At 37.0% G+C, this 17,095-nt stretch overlaps 1 protein-coding gene across 3 annotated transcripts in view; it reads left to right on the top strand.

The window, feature by feature from the left end:
* ZNF407 (zinc finger protein 407) overlaps positions 1 to 17,095 on the top strand; it is a 351,093-nt gene that overhangs the window by 128,558 nt on the left and 205,440 nt on the right. For all 3 annotated transcript variants that reach the window (XM_031589041.2, XM_090137300.1, XM_090137301.1), the window contains exon 4: positions 12,067 to 12,141. In XM_031589041.2, coding sequence (XP_031444901.2) covers positions 12,067 to 12,141 — 75 coding nt within the window. The remainder of the gene's footprint in view (positions 1 to 12,066; positions 12,142 to 17,095) is intronic.

The raw sequence follows: 17,095 nt of genomic DNA, 5'->3' as shown, positions 1-17,095 counted from the left end.
GCTGAGACTGGTGTATTCTTTGCCAGGGAATATCTTCTGCTGTGTCACAGATACCATCTTCATGACTGTACTGATTTGTCTTATATATACTCCTTTGTTTTCTTGATACTGATAACAGTTTTTGTAGCTAATGTGTGCAGCAACTATACTGCAAGAATGTGTGTCTTTTAGTGCAAAATGTACTTCTCATTCATTGTTTATTTTAATTGTCTTCACTGCTTCAGTAGGAATTAGATCTCAGTTCTCAGGTGAGTACTCTGTTCATCCTGCAGAAAGCCTTCAACACTTACTTGGAATTTCAGAGTTTTTAGTAAGCTTCTGCCTTTAGCTAGCTCTTGCCTTGCAGTCTCAGAAGAGGCATCTTTCAGCTGTTTACAGAGAACTTACATTTTTTCTGAGACCAGGTACAAGAATAACTTGTTCAGTCCCTTCTTTTAAACTTGCCAGCATCAAAGCCCTCAGCCTCTGAGGTGATGGAGAAGGCCATTTCAGCACTAGTCACCTGGCTTTCCACTTCTTGGTCTGAAGTGAGTCCAGCAGAGGACTAGGACAAACCTAGGCAATATCGCACTTACCACTAAAGCTAGCAGCTTTAATAGCTAGCAATTCTCCTGCTAAGTCTGTGGCTGAGGTGGTGAGAGATGTTACCACTTGCTTATGGGACAAGTGGAGTAACAGTCCAGTAGCCACATGGAGTTCTCATTTGGATAAACTTCTGCACTGCTGGTTCCATGTTCAGTTTCGTTATTTGAAAGAGTTCAGTAGATCTGTGGTGCTTGTAGGTGCATACAAGACCTTCTGGTTTGCATATTGTGGTTTCCTCTAGCAATCAGTGTTGCTTTCTTCAGCCAGCCTCCTTCCTCTTCAGTGGTAGGGGGAAAAAGTTGTTACAAATCTCAGGTATTGGGGGATTGGAGCTGGCTGAGAAGAGAGTGCTTGGAGAGACTGAAACTGCAACTGAGACCAGAAACTGCGGAACAAACTTCTAATGTTTATGTTAACTACAAACTGAGGTATCTTGGAACTATGAAAAATCAACATTAATCATAGTGAAACATAAAATATGTTAGCCAAGTGTCAGATATACACTGCGGTGTTTCTGTTGCCAGTGTTTCATGATTCTTAGTCTCTGAGGTAGGAACAGCCTCTGAGGTAAGAACAACCTAACAGTAGGTTAGAGAACCCTTGGACAAGCTGGGTGTCCTCATTTTTCCTATGCTATTGGCATGTCTATATGTACAAAAGTATTAGATGAATTTTTGTGAATTGAAACCAGTGTGATCCAATGGCTTACCTCCTTTTTTCCTAGTCAAGAACCAGTCTGTTCTGATTTGTCCAAGCTGTTGTAGTGATTCATGCATATGAATGATACTTCTCAGAGATTGAGTACTGCTGTCTTCATTTTACGCTTTTTATGCAGTTGTAGCTATCTTGTTGAACAGATATTTTGAAATATTTTGCTTTCTACCTTAAGTTAAACAGTCTCCTGGAAGGTCTTGTGGAAGGCAAGAAGGATATATTTTACAACTGGATTTAATTCTCAGGAATAAACAGATCAACCGGCACTTGCTCTTCAATGTTAGACAAAGACCTAGGGCAAGTTTCTCACTATTGTCACAGACCAAGCAGGCTGCATTCTCTTAGGTTCAGTTGCTATCTATCACCAGCAGGGTTTTCAAATCGTGGGTAAACTGTCAGTAAAAATAGTTTATGACTTCTGACTGTTAATTCTGAGCACTTCAGTTATCAGACAGTGGTCAGTTCTTTTCTTCATAGCCTCAACTTTGTAAAGGGTCACAAACTCTGTATCTTCTGAATTGATTGAGTTATGTATGGTGGTCCTATTGCTGGAGACCCTAAGCATTTTCCAGCCCAGTCAACTATCTTTAAATATCTTTTGATTTCCTTTAAAGATAGGCAGATTTTTCTGATGGCAAAGATATTACTCTCAATATAGCTCTTCCTGTAGAAAATCTGCTTTAACCTGGTAACTCCATCTGCAGTGCAATTTCTAAGCAGTTAGGAAGAAAACACAGCATCTAAAGTGACTTTTTGTTCAGGAAGAATAAAAGATTCAAAAAAATATTAGAAAGAACATAATTATGAATATTTTTTGGCTCTATAAATTTTAAGTTGAACTCAAGTTTTGGAAATCACTATTCTATTGAGAGGGAGAACTAATTCATAGCCTGCACTGTCTTTCCGAGTTGAGAGGTCCATTTTCTCTTAAATTTACTAGGAACATAAAGAAGCCATCAGTTCTAGATGTCACACTGATGATCTGAGAGCAACGTGTTTACAGGCTTTGAAAAACACAATGTACACATCGGTCTACTGAAATCAAGGAAAAAACCATGTGCCAGCCTTTTGGAGTTGACACTTGCAGATAGTGACAGGCAACATCATTTCTGTTCTATCCTGAAGCAGATTAGTTTGAAGTCTCTTTCCAGATGCAAGATGATGATAGGTGGAACTGATGTCTCCTGCATCATACTGTGGCTATGCTTAGATGTGAAGTACTAAGCATGCTAGGAAATGGATCGTGGATGAAGAGATGGAACAATGCCTGAAGAGAGGAAGGAAATGGGAACGGAAGGGAGCTGTTATAGTAATGCTGGATGTATGTACTGAAAGAAAAGAGAGCAATTTCTTGGTGGCAAAATTGGTGGTTGCCCTTTTGTATATAGCTGAAAATCTTGATGCACATTGAAAGCATTCCCAGAGTTTTATTTATTACAACAAATACATTCTCTGGTATTGTTATGTTTCTGGATGTTGATGGTAATTTATTTTAGATGCAGTGCATTCTAAATGCTAAGCCTAAGGTGTAATTTCAGAAATCGCAGAAGAGAGTCTGTGCTCTGGTAAACTGAGAGGCTGACAGCAGACTACAGAAAGCATTGTGGTTTTTTGTTTTTTTTTTAATACTCTGTGCAGCTGTTAGATTACCAAACACCTGGTGGAGGTGACAGTTACAGATGTTTGATAACCAATGAAAATTAATAGAACATGTGATTCTTCTAGCTTAGAAGTGATTTGGTAAGGTGTGTTTAGAAATGTAATTACATAGTGCTGTTGTCTACCATTATCACTTAACATTCATTAACTCCTCTGAATATTGAAACAAACATTTCTTGTAGCGGTACTAATTTTCTCATATATTTGTAATGTGATTACCTGACAAAGTGAACACCTTTTGACTTCAAAGTTTTTGCTACTGTTTCAGCTATTTTTAGTCTGCCCATTAAGCAAACAAAATAAGTAGAAAGCCATTTGTTTACTTAAAGGGATCAGTTTAAAAATAGTATGTATAATAAGCAATCTTTTATTTATGTTAGTTTTTATTAGCTTATCATCAATTTGGCTCCATAACAGAACTGTGGATATTTAGATGGACAATAGGTCAATTCAACTTCAGTAGGAAAGTTCAGATTTAAAACAAAACAAAAATATTTTTATTACGTTTTATTTTGCTTGAGAAGAATACCCAGATGCATATTGTTCAAGTAGATTGTTATTTTTAGTAATGGTGCATGAACAACTTCAGCTTCATTTCTAAACATAGGTGTTTGGGGAGAATTAAAAGGTAAATTTCCAAAAATTGATTGCTTTCTTTTTGTGTGTGTGTGTTTGTTTGTTTGACTGGTTTCACTGGTCATTAATTTTTAGTTTATTCATATCTGATATTTTACTGTGAATTTTGGAGCCTTTTTAATTCCTCATGTTTGAACAGGAGATGTCCAGGGGACACAGGTGCTTGAACCTCTGCATTGTTCATTTGAGGTTTCTTGGGATGCTTTTGGTATTTAAAAAAAAAGAAATAAAGCGATAAAAAAGTGAAATTAAGAATGAATCTGTGGCTAACTTAAAGGAAACCTTTCAGGTTCAGTTACAAACTAAGTGACTTGAGGTGAGGCATACAATTAATGGATAAGTGAATTCCTCAAGATCAAGGAAATAATGTAGACACTACCAATGTTTTTTTCTTTTTGCCACAGTCCTTGCAGTGACAGGCTAATTTCTGTCCTGAATGGTTTATATTATGTACATCTCTTGCAAGAGGGATGGTGAGAAAACTTAACAGCTTTGGATGGCATGATATTTCTGGGTTGGTTTGAGTGGAGCAGAAGAGGATGTTTTCTGTTTAGTTTAGTTTTCTTTTCTCTTCCTTTATATCCAGCTCTTTTATGCCAAAATACTTAAAAGGAAATAATTATGCCCACTGCTACTAATTTATGGCCATGTGACTAATGATTCTTTCACATTTTGAAGGACACAGATTGGTGACAGAAAGCAACAAGAATATGTTGAGGGATTTTTTCTCTCTTCTGGATGATAAATGCAGGAATATGCAGGAACAATACAGCCGATTGATTGATAGTGCGCAACTCATCCATAATGATCTGTCTGATATAGCAGTAAATTATTCGTGAGATTGATGCAGGTCATTGAACAGCACATTGACAATCCTGTTGTCTGTCATCCTGTTCAAAGCAAGTCAGGAAGAGTAGCTGCTGTGATACTCAAGTCTACATTGGGTGCAAGCTGTGTACAGGTGTTCCACTAATGTAATAATACAAGTTGTTGTCTTTTCTCATTTTTTTTTTCTTTAGACATCTTGACTTCATCGTTAGTTCATTCCAAGTAAAAATGAAAAATTTTAAGAAGGGAAGGTTGCTGTCTTTTGCACTGACAATTGCATATTCCCCTAAAACTAGTTTTCAAAAATGTTGGTTTTTGGGCTTCAGCAGTGGTACATCTCCATGGAAAAGGTAAATACATGATTGTTGCATAGAAGAGTGTAAAAAGCCCCCCCAGCTTTCTAAACATGAGGTAGAAAGCCTAATAATTCTTGGAAATGTAAAACTTATGCTTGAATCTTTAGGTTCTATGAATTGCCACAGACTGCCACGGTGCTCTGGTTCTTTTCTTGTTAGCAATGCTAAAATTGTCCTCGTTTGCCTCTTCTTTCTCTTTAAAGAGAAAAAAGTTTGCATTTTCAAGTGTGCCAAGTTGTTTTGCACTTGAAGATGGGGAGTAAGGTGCCACATATGCCAGACATATTTGTTTTCCTTTTCAGTTTGATCACCAGTGTTAGTGAGGGTGGAGCATAGAATAGCCATACCCTTTTTTAATATGTGAGGTCAGCAGGTAGTGTAAGCCAACGCATCACAGCACTCTCAGTATTGCAGCCTGAGTGATGACATGTGACTTGTTAACCTTCTGAAATGTTATTGATTTTTTTTTTTTTTTTTTTTAACTTAAGAAGAACAATCATAGTTGTGAGTTGGAAGTAAAAAGACCTGCCTCATTTGGCTGCTAAGTGAGTCAGCAGGAAATCCCAGCTTTCCTATGCAGGATTGTAGGACTTGACGTCCTGTCACTGAGGGCATGAAGTTTTTCAGATATTTGGATGTTTTCCACACTAGACTTCGTCCTGCCAGATATTTAGTCGAACCTGACATCCTGTCACAAAGGACATGAAGCCTTTCAGACTACTGGATATCTTCCACACCAGACTCAGCCCTGCCAGATACTTTCTTTTAAATTGAGTCCCTTGCGCACGGTCATGCAAGAGAGTTATCAGCATCCCAGTCTGGACCTTTCAGAATCAGCAAACATCCACGAATGATGGACTTGATGAAATTCCCAGGAATTTAAACTTTTGATGCATGGAAAAAAAGATTACTTGTATATAGAAAACCATTGTTTTCTGGGTAGTTCTGTGTTTTCCTCTATGCTCTTGTCCCTGAAATTGACCTACTGAATGCAAAGTCCTGCCAGAGAGAAGAGATTTGGTTAGCAACTCGTAATTTAATTATGAGATTTTAAAAGCTTAGCTTTAAGTCCATATAAACTGTTGTGTATTATTAGACTAAGTGCTGATTTGAGTGTATGAAGTTCTACTTTTATACGTACAACATGTACGAATCATTAATGACACAAGTTTTATTGAACATGTTGAAACATGTGACTCATGATTTGTCTTAAGAAATGGGACTATGTCTTTCTTTTAGTAATTTGGTGCTTCTGTTGGTGGGACTCCTTGTGAACCACTCATTCAACTACAAACAATTGAGGTTTACAGCATATTTCATGAAAGTATAAAGAACAAGAGTAGTTCAGTCATGGAATAACAACTATCTGTGTCTGTGTTACTGTTCAGTTGCCTAAACATACTGTCCTGTTTCTTGGCATGATCCATGCAGAATACTTTGATTTTCTGGCCTCTTGTTTCAGATTAAGATACAGGAACAGAAATTCAGGCACAAATCATAGAAAACAAAAGACGGTGCCGACAGGATAATATATTACTTATATTCTACGGGTGCATAGAAGTTTGAGAAATCCTTTTCCTTATTATTTCTCAGAGCTGTCAGATCTCCCATGTGGTTTATCCGGAATGGTAAACCGTAACATCCTTTCTGAGTGCCCCAGACTTATAAGAAAAACAAGATAAAAGATCTAATTGCTAACAATTTTAAAATAATAGCATTATATTTTGCTTAAAAGAAAGAATAAAAAGACTTTAGAGGAGCTTTACTAAAACATGGTATATATTTGGGGCCTGTACTTATCGTATACTAGTTTACCTGTATTCTCAGAGTTAAATTCCTGTTCTGTATAGTTTAGAGTAGTTGTAAAGGATATTAAGAGTATTAATAAAGTTTAGATAGATGACAGTGAAGTGGGTTGAGAACTGGCTGACTGGCAGAGCACAGACGGTTGTCACTGGCGGTGCAGAGTCCGGTTGGAGACCTGTAACCAGCGGTGTTCCCCAGGGGTCGTTGCTGGGTCCGATCTTGTTCAACATCTTCATCAGTGATCTTGATAAGGAGATAGTAGCCACCCTCAGCAAGTTTGCTGATGATATGAAGTTGGGAGGATTGGCTGACATGCCTGAAGGCTGTGCTGCCATTTTGCGAGACCTGGACAGGCTGGAGAGCTGGGCAGTAGGAAACCAGATGAGGTTTAACAAAAGCAAGTGTAGAGTCTTGCATCTGGGGAGGAATAATTGCATGCACCGGTACAGGTTGGGGGATGACCTGCTGGAGAGGAGCTCTGCGGAGAGGGACCTGGGTGTCCCGGTGGACGACAGGTTGGCCATGAGCCAGCAGTGTGCCCTTGTGGCCAAAAAGGCCAATGGCATTCTGGGGTGCATTAAACAGAGCGTGGCCAGCAGGTCGAGGGAGGTGATCCTCCCCCTCTACTCTGCCCTGGCAAGGCCTCATCTGGAGTACTGTGTCCAGTTCTGGGCTCCCCAGTACAAAAAAGACAGGGATCTCTTGGAAAGAGTCCAGCGGAGAGCCACAAAGATGGTGAAGGGTCTGGAGCATCTCCCCTATGAAGAAAGGCTAAGTGAACTGGGTCTGTTTAGCCTTGAGAAAAGAAGACTGAGAGGGGACCTGATCAAGGTCTGTAAATATCTAAGATGTGGGAGGCAGAGTGGCGAGGCCAGACTGTTTTCAGCAGTGTGTGGAGACAGGACAAGGGGAAACGGCCAGAAACTGCAGCATAGGAAGTTCCGCACCAATGTGCGCAAGAACTTCTTTGTGGTGAGGGTGACGGAGCACTGGAGCAGGCTGCCCAGGGAGGTTGTGGAGTCTCCTTCTCTGGAGATGTTGAGGACCCACCTGGATGCCTACTTGTGCACCATGGTGTAGGGAACCTGCTTTGGCAGGGGGCTTGGACTCGATGATCTCTGGAGGTCCCTTCCAACCCCTACGATTCTGTGATTCTGTGATATCTGTTGTTCTCCTGGACTTTTCTGCCATCACTGAACATTGCTGTCCATAAGGTAAATTCTCTGAGACTTGTTGCAGAGCTGTGTATTCACTGAGAAGTAATGTAAAATTGCTCTTCAGCTGCTGTGTAACTAGTTTGTAGAGTCCCACAAAAATAAATTCTGGTCTTCTGCAATAGTTAGACTACAAGATGACTAGTTTGTTGATGAGATGCAAGTGACTTTCTGAAAGAGATAAGATAGAGCTCCTACCTTGGAATTAGGCCAAGGCTGAGCAGTAAATGCTCATGAAACAATGAACTGTCGCAGATTTCATGACTTTATGGTCTAGGATATTTGTTTTGTGTTTGCTTTCTTTAACTTGACTTTCCACTAACAGAGCAATATACATATTAAAAAAAGACTTTTATAGATTCAAGCCATAGTAAAACTTAGGATCTTTTGCCTTCTCAAAAAAGATACTTCACAGAGAACAATTCTCTCCCTGTGGAGAAAACGAGAGAACAATATGTGACAGATTATTCATTTTCCTCGGGTACTATGATGATAAACATTGTACATGCTGAAGAACTTGTACTACAGTAGAATGAAAAGTAGAAGTCAAGATTGTCCAATATGTTTCTTTAGTCCCAGAATTAGAATTTCCTTTGTTTCTTTTGTACATTAAAATATGCTTTTATAACTTGAAGACAAGTCTTCAGAGGCTCCTAAATCAGTTACAGGCTTTCTCAGAGTGAGTCCAAGTGCTGTTTGAAGAGTGCCATGGATTATGAGTGGACACATTCCTGCAAAACCACAACTCTTCCAAACTGAAAACAGAGTATTCTGCAAACTTATTTTGGGAAAGGTGCTTGTATATTTATGATTGAATGTTCTTTACAGTTTCTATGTAAAACAAACAAACAAACAAACAAACAAAAAAACCTGTCCATAGGGAATGTGGATGCTATTCTAAAACTCTATGCCATTTTTCATTTTATTTTTAATTTGTCCTGGATTTTGAACATAGAGTACATGTGTTGGGGAATAATGCTAGTGTGGAGCCAGAGTAGTTGAAAATCACTAGCAAAGTTCAAAAAACAACCAAACAACAAAACAAACAACAGCAACGAAAACAACAAAACCACGAACAAACAAAAAAATTCATGAGAATGCCAGTGAATACAAGCAAAGTCCGGCCTACTCATCTTTCTCAGTGCAAGGAGAGACTTCTGGGAGCAGTATTCCATGTACATGCAGGGAGCTTTCGTTGGTCGAGACTTGGAAGTCTGGGATGGATGTTTCTTCCCTAGGAGAAGGTTCCCTGAACCTTAGGAAATTAGTGCAGTTGTTACTGCCCATCTTCATGTGAATTGGGAATGAGTATTTTTAGATCAGATTTTGTGAAAATGATTCTAGGTCTATAGTCTGTCCTGTTTTGCATGGATAAGAAACAGAAGGAGTATGACAACTTCAGATTTTTCCTACTCCTTCTTAATGCCTTTTTTTGAAACCAGTTAATTCAGTTAATTGAAAGCATTCGAACACTTGTGTTTCTGCTGGAGTTAAGAAAAGAAAAGAAATTCATGGAAGTCTGAATCAGTGCTTATTACAAGCTTGTAAAAAATTTCCCCGTGATTAGAAAATATATTACAGCAACGTATCTTGAAATCATTCATCCTCAAGTCCCTGTTTGTGCCAGACAGGATTCCCTTAACATTCATTTGGAAAGAACAAGGCTAAGTCATTGTCAACTATCCAATCCTGGCAATAACTTAGGAGTAACTGATTTACCTCAGCAGAGGTGAGTCAGTTGTTGGAGGAGAGAAAAGCATTATTTTTTGATTCCTTAAAACTGTAATTGCTTGGAAACATGGAATTACTGAATGTGTTGAAAACATTTGTGTTTTCACTACCCACTTCCACAGCTCCCTTAAAATTTCCTGCTGTATTTGGTAAATATAAACAAATGGTTTTCACACCTAACCTTTTATTGTGTTATCCTCATATTCAGCATCTCAAGCAAAATCTTTAGTCTTTGTTTTTATTCTAAGAAAAAAATATTTTTTTGAACAAAGGGCTCCCTTTTTCTTAGTAAAAATTCTGCATTTCATTCTCAAGCAACTTCACTTTTAGTTTCAAGGCCTGAATCTGCAACATGAGGGATGTTCTTGAGGTGTGCTGAGCACTTTAAGCTTGCACAGAGGCAGGCTGTGCTTTTAAGTACAAGTCTTCAGGCATTACGTTAAAAAGCTTAAGCTGCTAGTAGGTGCTGAGACTTTTATTGAGTCAGTCTTCATTTTATTTGTATTTTATAACAGCAGCGAAATGGTGGCTCAGTACCAAACATCTAATGGGAGATTAATTACTTCAAATTATTAACAAGGCCTTTGTCTTTGATATTTGCAGGAAGGTATTTCTGTCTGTACCCCCTGCAGAGATGCAATGTAAGAAGTGTTTGGCTTTTGTTCAGCAGCTTCAAGTTTACAGACTCTAAAGTAGAAAAAAACATCCCTAGAAATACTGTGTAACTGGTTGGCATCTTTGCCTTCCACGTTTCCTAAGGACACTTTGCCATGTAAGAAGCATCAAAGTGCCTTTGCAACTTGAATTGCACATTACCCTTTCACAGTAATATTTTTTTTTTTTTTTTTTTTAAGGGAGGGGAAGGTTTGTACCAGAAAATGGAAATATTACTAAATTAAGATCTGTTAGGTACATTTCACAGCTGTGAAGAAATTGTTATTGTTTCTGCTGAAAAGCAAGAAAGCGCTACATTTGGAATGCCTTGTGCTGTTATCAGAACACACGATTTTACTTTGCTACAATAATTTTCCCTATGTACAGTGATTCCAATAGCGCTTGCATACTAATAATGATCGTGGTGTGATAGATTACCCATGGTTGTAGTGACTTATACATTGTGTAGCGGAAAGTAGTTAAGGCATTACTTATGTCTTTTTATAAAGATTATGAAGTCGCTGTCATTTAAATAACATAAAATTATATTCTTACACCCTAAAGGATGCACAAGAGAGATTCTCTGTAGAAATGTGAATGTGCTGAAAGTAGATCAGACATGGAGAAGCTACACTGTGATATTTGTAAAGGAAAAGTACTCTTTCTTGGCTCTCGTGGCTAATACGTGCCATAATGCTACAGTATTTTCTACAGTCCTTCCATTGTCCATTACTGCAAACACGTCCAGATGAATTCAGCGCTTAATGTTAAAAATCTTATAACATGCCAGTTTGATTTGTAGCCCTTCATATCATGGAATGCTAATTAAAATCATATTTTTGCATATGTCATGCCTTTCATGTACATATGCAAATAGAGTCTATTGCCTTTCAGCTATTTGTAATTAACTTTATGAAGGACAGCTGTAATACATAATTAACAAAAATGTTTGCAAGCCCTTTTCACACTGAAAGTTACAGCAGTACAATTTTTGCTTATCAAGAGAACTGTTTTAGTTTGCAGCTTCAGTCTGATATCTAAATCGTTTGAAGCAGTCAAATGACATAATTAAATTGATGTTCGGGTCTTAGCAGCAGCAAAATGGTACTCTGTAGGTTCCTATCTGTTTCATTACATATATCACTAAAATTTAATTAAAATATTTGTGTTTTGTTTGGTGTAAACACAATGCCAGGTACTGTAAATGTTGCTGCTGTTGTTGATGCCTTGAACAATGTCTTGCCAGTTTCAAGAATACTCTCAAAATGTAACTGAAAATGTGTACTTCACCTTTTTCCTTCCTTTTTTTCACAGCGCTATAAAATAACTAAGACTATTAATTTGTTTCCATGTATATTCTTTAAATAATTAATACAGTGAAGTTTGACCAGACAGAAGCAGTGATTAAAGCATCTGATCTTGCTGTATTCTTTTTATTACTCTCATTAAAGAAAATGAAACTCGTACGAAGAAAGGTTGTAGGATGTGTCCATTAAACTTAAATAAATTCAAAGGTGTAACTGAGACTGTATCAGTTCATAATATGAGACAATGCAATTTAAGCAAAGTTGGCTGTTCTCACAATATTATATAAGGTGTTATAATTTACAGCAGAAGGTAGGAGCAGTTTTTCTATTTGACCAGTGATGTATGGTTGTGATTGCTTATTTGTAATGAAAATACACAAGTGACTACAATCTGAAGAAAATTTGTCATTGCAGAGTGGACTCACAAGTTTATAATATTGTCTATCAAAGTTATTGTTTTAATTCCAACGTTAGTAAAATATGCTCAAGTGCATGCTCAAAACTGACGAAGTCTCTATTTAAAAAAAAGAAAAAATATTAAAAAAACTAATCTTGATGTTCTTCTTTGTTCAACAGGGTAGCTTTTGTGATGAAGAAGCATTTGAATACTCATTTACTGGGCAAGCACGGAGTTGGCACACCCAAAGAGAGGTAAGTCTCTTTACATTTTTTTACTGTTTTTTCTTTATGTAGTATGTGTTGCCTGGAGTATTTAGCTTACCCAAAAACATCTCACCTGGACTTTTAGCTCATTGGTCTTGGACAGGAACAGAGATCCAGTGTTTTGACTTAAAAACAAACAAACAAAAAAACAACAAAAAAGAAATCAATTTATTGTTTCAAGTTTATTGTATCCAGTTATTTTAGTTGCAACTTTTTTTTTTTTTTACTGGTCACCATGTGTCATAGCTATTGCATTTTTCTTGAGTTCTTGGGGCAGCTCAAATAGTGATGGTTTTATGAATAGCGAAAAAATTGCATATTCTATTTCAATTTGGATAAATGAATGCATCCTACCTACGGAGTTCAATAGTCTGTGCTTAATTATGTTTCAAATAGTACTACATTGTAACTTGTTCATCCATTGCAAGCTTTTACAAATAAAGAATATTTCCTGTTTTTAACACACAAGAAAGGGAAGTTAACTGGTAGCTATGAATTGTAGGAGATCGCTGCAAAGCTCTTCCTGGGTCATGTTCATTTTCTATTAAATACACTGGAAACGGTAGCTGCTTAGAGCCTTCCTTTCCTCACAAGTTTATCACAGTGTAATCATGGAGTGAGGAAAAAGCAGGATTTTACATTAACACACTATATATAACTCTTATTTGACTAAGTACATGTTTAATCACTGCTTTTATTCTTTATAAGATTGCCTCTCCAAAATACTTAACCAGAATTTTCCTAAAGCATGTTTATGTAGAGTTTTGAGATATTAGTTTTCATCTAAAGTGTAGAATAATGCATCAGAGAACAAATACAGTTTGATCAAATCAGATACTGTATTAAAGTTTATGCTGGTTATCTTTTCTCATAGAACAACAATTGCCAAAAAAAAAAAGTTTTACTCTGGTGGCATGTTTTGATACTGGCAGCATTCAGTATGTCGTTTTGCAAGGGGGTTTTTGCTGTGTAATCATCATAAATATAACATATAGAATGCCTGTTTTACCACAGCGAATATGTGCACAAAAAGGATAGAAATCCTAATATTGTATCTTAGCCTGACAGTCGTAATTTTAATGATTGTCATGTTGAAATGGATTCCTAAGCAGGCAGGATGCTACAACATAAAGTGGTGATTGCTGTCTCCTGTTTGTTTGTTTCTTCTGAAGGCCGCCTGGCTGCTTTACCCTATTTCTTCCCATATTCCTCAAAGGCTTTTTGCCTGCCTCGCCAGCGTGGCAGGAGGAGGAAGGTTCCCTCCCAACTCATCCATGTAGTGGCAGGGTCACAGCCCTGGCAGCCCCAGCTGCCCTGGGAGCAAGGAGCCAAGCTCTGTCCTGCAAACCTCTGTGCTCCATCTGCAGCTGTTCCCTTGGGCCAGCATGCACAAGTGATGTCTGAGTGGCTTTGTACTTTCTCTGTTTAAAATTTCTTCATCTGTCTTTTGGTTGTTTCTTATCTGCAATACCTTCTTAGCTGGCACTTAAGTTTAATGTAGTGCAGCATCAAATAAGTGTGGTAGAGCTAAAACAACATTATAATTTTATAGGAATGTTCCCTCTCTGGTGATTGTGGATGTTTAAAGCCACACGATCTACTGCAGTAAATACGAGTCTGCCATTGCTTTCCTTTCCACCTTTCCCATAGTGGGAGAGTTTGATGCTTTTTAATGGCTTTAGGAACCAAAGAAATCCTTCTTCAGCATGTTAAAACATCAATTTGGCTATAAACATATTCTAAATTAAATTACATAGTTTTCCTACCTATTTAAAACATTAATGCCTTGATTATAATTTTGCAAGCTTGCTATTTTTTAATTTCTCTAGAACAATATAATCAGTTTATTCTTTATGTTTTGAATTTGATTCTGCCCTCTGATATGTTGCATATTATAGCAAATACTAATAGAAGCTAGCTAAATAGGCTGTGACAATTAAATTAATAATGCATTTTATTTGCAAGTGTTTAGTCTTCATGGTTTGACTGATATATGCAAAGATGGTAATTTATTAAAAGTAAATTCATGTAATTGTAGTACAGAGTTTGATGAACCAAAAAAAGTTGTCAGCATGACTATCATCAAAACCTGAAAATTGAAATAAGTTCAAAAGGGTGCTTGAAAAATATATTTATACACCTTGAGAAATTGATCTTCTTTTTACAAACTTCGCAGGAAAGAATTTTGGATGACATACATTGACATCTGAGACAGGCAATAAAAATTACATCTGCAATTTAGTGAAGCAGTGCTGAACTAGTGTGACTTACTCTCTAGCTTTCCATTACCCATGACTATTGTTTTTTTTGTAGACACAAAAGGGAGGTGTTTTGAAGGCTGTGTTTTCAAGCACAGATATACAAAACAAGTATAATTCATAATAAGATTGCTATATCTTTTGGTTTAAGGTTTGGGGGTTGAGTTTCGTTTGTTTTTAAGACAAAATAGATTTAAAGTGCAAACCACAGAAGCTTAAAAAAAAATAGCCTTATTGTAAATTGCCTGCACATTTGAGCCAGAAAGAAACCTAAGAAACCTATTGCCTAGTCCATTATGGTCATTACCATTTAATAACTAACTCAAAAGTGGAATGTTTTAACAGAAATTCCTCTAAGATATTTTTTCCTGTTATTGGAACTGTGATACTGATTTACTGTCAACTTGAATGTATCTCAGAACTGGCATGTTATCTGCTAAGTCCAAGGCCAGTACATATTTGGTACTTCAGTGTCAGTAATCTTCATGGGACCTATAACTATATCTTATTGGCGGGATAAATCTTTGGCTACACCTTTATTGTGTCTCGGAGGCAATGTGGTTGAGGACGAGGTGAATGCATCAGTAGTGTTAATGGTGCCGAGTTCTAATTTCTGTTAGAAATTATGTTAGGTGTAAGCTGGGGCAAAGGAGGACCAACTGAGATGTTTCGTTGCTGAATTTAAGGTATACAAAAATATGAGAAAGAAAATCAAAATGAACTCACTAAGTCACTCATCTGTGAGACTGAATTTTGCTACTGTTAAGGACAACTCTGAATTTAAGAGTACAAAAATACATTTTTTCAGCACAAAACATACATTTTTTTAGAAAGGAAGACTTTGTTAACTAAAATTGTCTCTAATACCTCTGTTTAATTTATGTAAACATACCACAGAAAGGCCTTAACTAACAGTTGTTTAATTACCTTATTTTCCCTGTGAATTTTAAATGATGAGTTGCCTCTGAAATAACTCTCTGCAGATGAGTAATCCCTTTGAGTCAAATAGGAGCATTCATATATATAAAGTTACTCAGATAAAAAAAAAAAAAATACTTGCTGAACTGGAGTTTGTGTTCCAGGACATTTTCTTCAAAGAACATTAATAGTATGTTTGTTTTTCTAAGGTCATTCTGGTCTATATTAATGCACTTTAACAAGGGGATACAGTTCTCATATTTTAAATGCAGCAGAACAGTAATTAGTGATAGACAAGAGAAAACTTAACCAGGTCTTGGAGAACAGGGGGAAAATTTTTATGGAAATTGCAACACACTCTGGTTCCATACTCCTCTTGCCAAGAATTTGCCTGTGTTTTCTATGATCCAGAGGTATCATTATGGTTGAGCAATACTATTATTATTATTATTATTGGTGGACTTGTATCTGAGATCTCAAAAGCCATTAATAGGATATTTAGAAAGCTGCCAGTTTCTACAGAAAATGTATCCTTCAGGAAATTAGAAGTTATATTCCTTGGTATAAGTGACAGGCATAACTACAGCTATGATTTTCAATGTACTTGCTTAAGCCCATGTGAATTCTGGAATATCAAATGCTACTAACATGTGGTATAGCTATCTAAAGTATATGAATCTGCGTAGTATGTCATTGGAAGGCATTACTGATGTCTGAAAGAAAAGTAGCCAGGAAAAGTGGATTGGGATTTGATGTTCTATATGGATGTAAAACTAGAAGTGAATGAAACCTTTCAAGTCAACTCTTCAATTTTTACTGAGCATCTAATACTTCTTTTGAAGCATTTGTGATTGAGTGGATAAAATTTCTGATAATTAGGTTGTTAATTTCAGTGGCGAATGTATGCTAGCATTGTCTGTGGATCTGTGGAAGGTAATACCAGTAGCTGCTGAATGCTGCAGGCTCTTTGATCAGCAGTTGGTTTCTGGGGAAGACACAGTTTGTAGTTGCATTCCATTAACCAAAATGTAGTCACCCACCGATTCCTCTTCTGTTACATGAGCTGAAAGTTTTTCCATTCATATGCCCCAGATTGCTTCCTCCATTGTGTGTGTCAACCACATGGGACAACAGAGTAGGAATTAGAATGGCCATCTATATCTAAGTTCCTTTTTACCTGGATTGGAAGGCAGTTATGCAGAGTTATGCTACTTTAGATTTGGATGGTGTTTTACTTCATGGCAGTTATGGGTGTAAAATGTTCTTTGTCAGAGGTGGTATCATGACTCTTAGCTTTGATCAGTCCATAAACCACAACACAAATGTTTACTGAGTGCACTGTAAGGGAAATGGAAATATAATCTCTTGACGATACATATTGCAATTAAATATTTTCCTTATACTGTAAGGAATCTACAGGAGTGTTTTGTGGGCTTAGGAAGTGAGAGCAGAAATCCTGTGGCAAATGCAGTGTGTGATGGTAGAAGCTCATCCTCTTGTTTTAAACTATGCATTTCACTATACTTTTATCAAGCTCTAATGCCATTAGAACTGTTTTTCTGCAGCCAAGGCAGTTTCATAATCTGTTAAATAAGAATGCTTGTTTCCCAGGTTTACTTAAGATTTGACACCTGAATGCAGAAAGAAATGCTTCAGAAACAGATGTACAGTTCTAAACTCACTCCCATAGTATGGGAAGGTATATATAAAAATAAAAAAAAATTAAAGAAAAAAGACTGAAACTTTAAGGGTAAAGATCATCTTCT

The sequence above is a fragment of the Phasianus colchicus genome, chromosome 3, assembly GCF_987193195.1.
Source record: "Phasianus colchicus chromosome 3, bPhaCol1.hap1.1, whole genome shotgun sequence".
In the NCBI taxonomy this organism is placed as follows: Eukaryota; Metazoa; Chordata; class Aves; order Galliformes; family Phasianidae; genus Phasianus; species Phasianus colchicus.
Note: the sequence above shows the minus strand (reverse complement) of the source record. Positions and strands in the feature narration are given on the sequence as shown.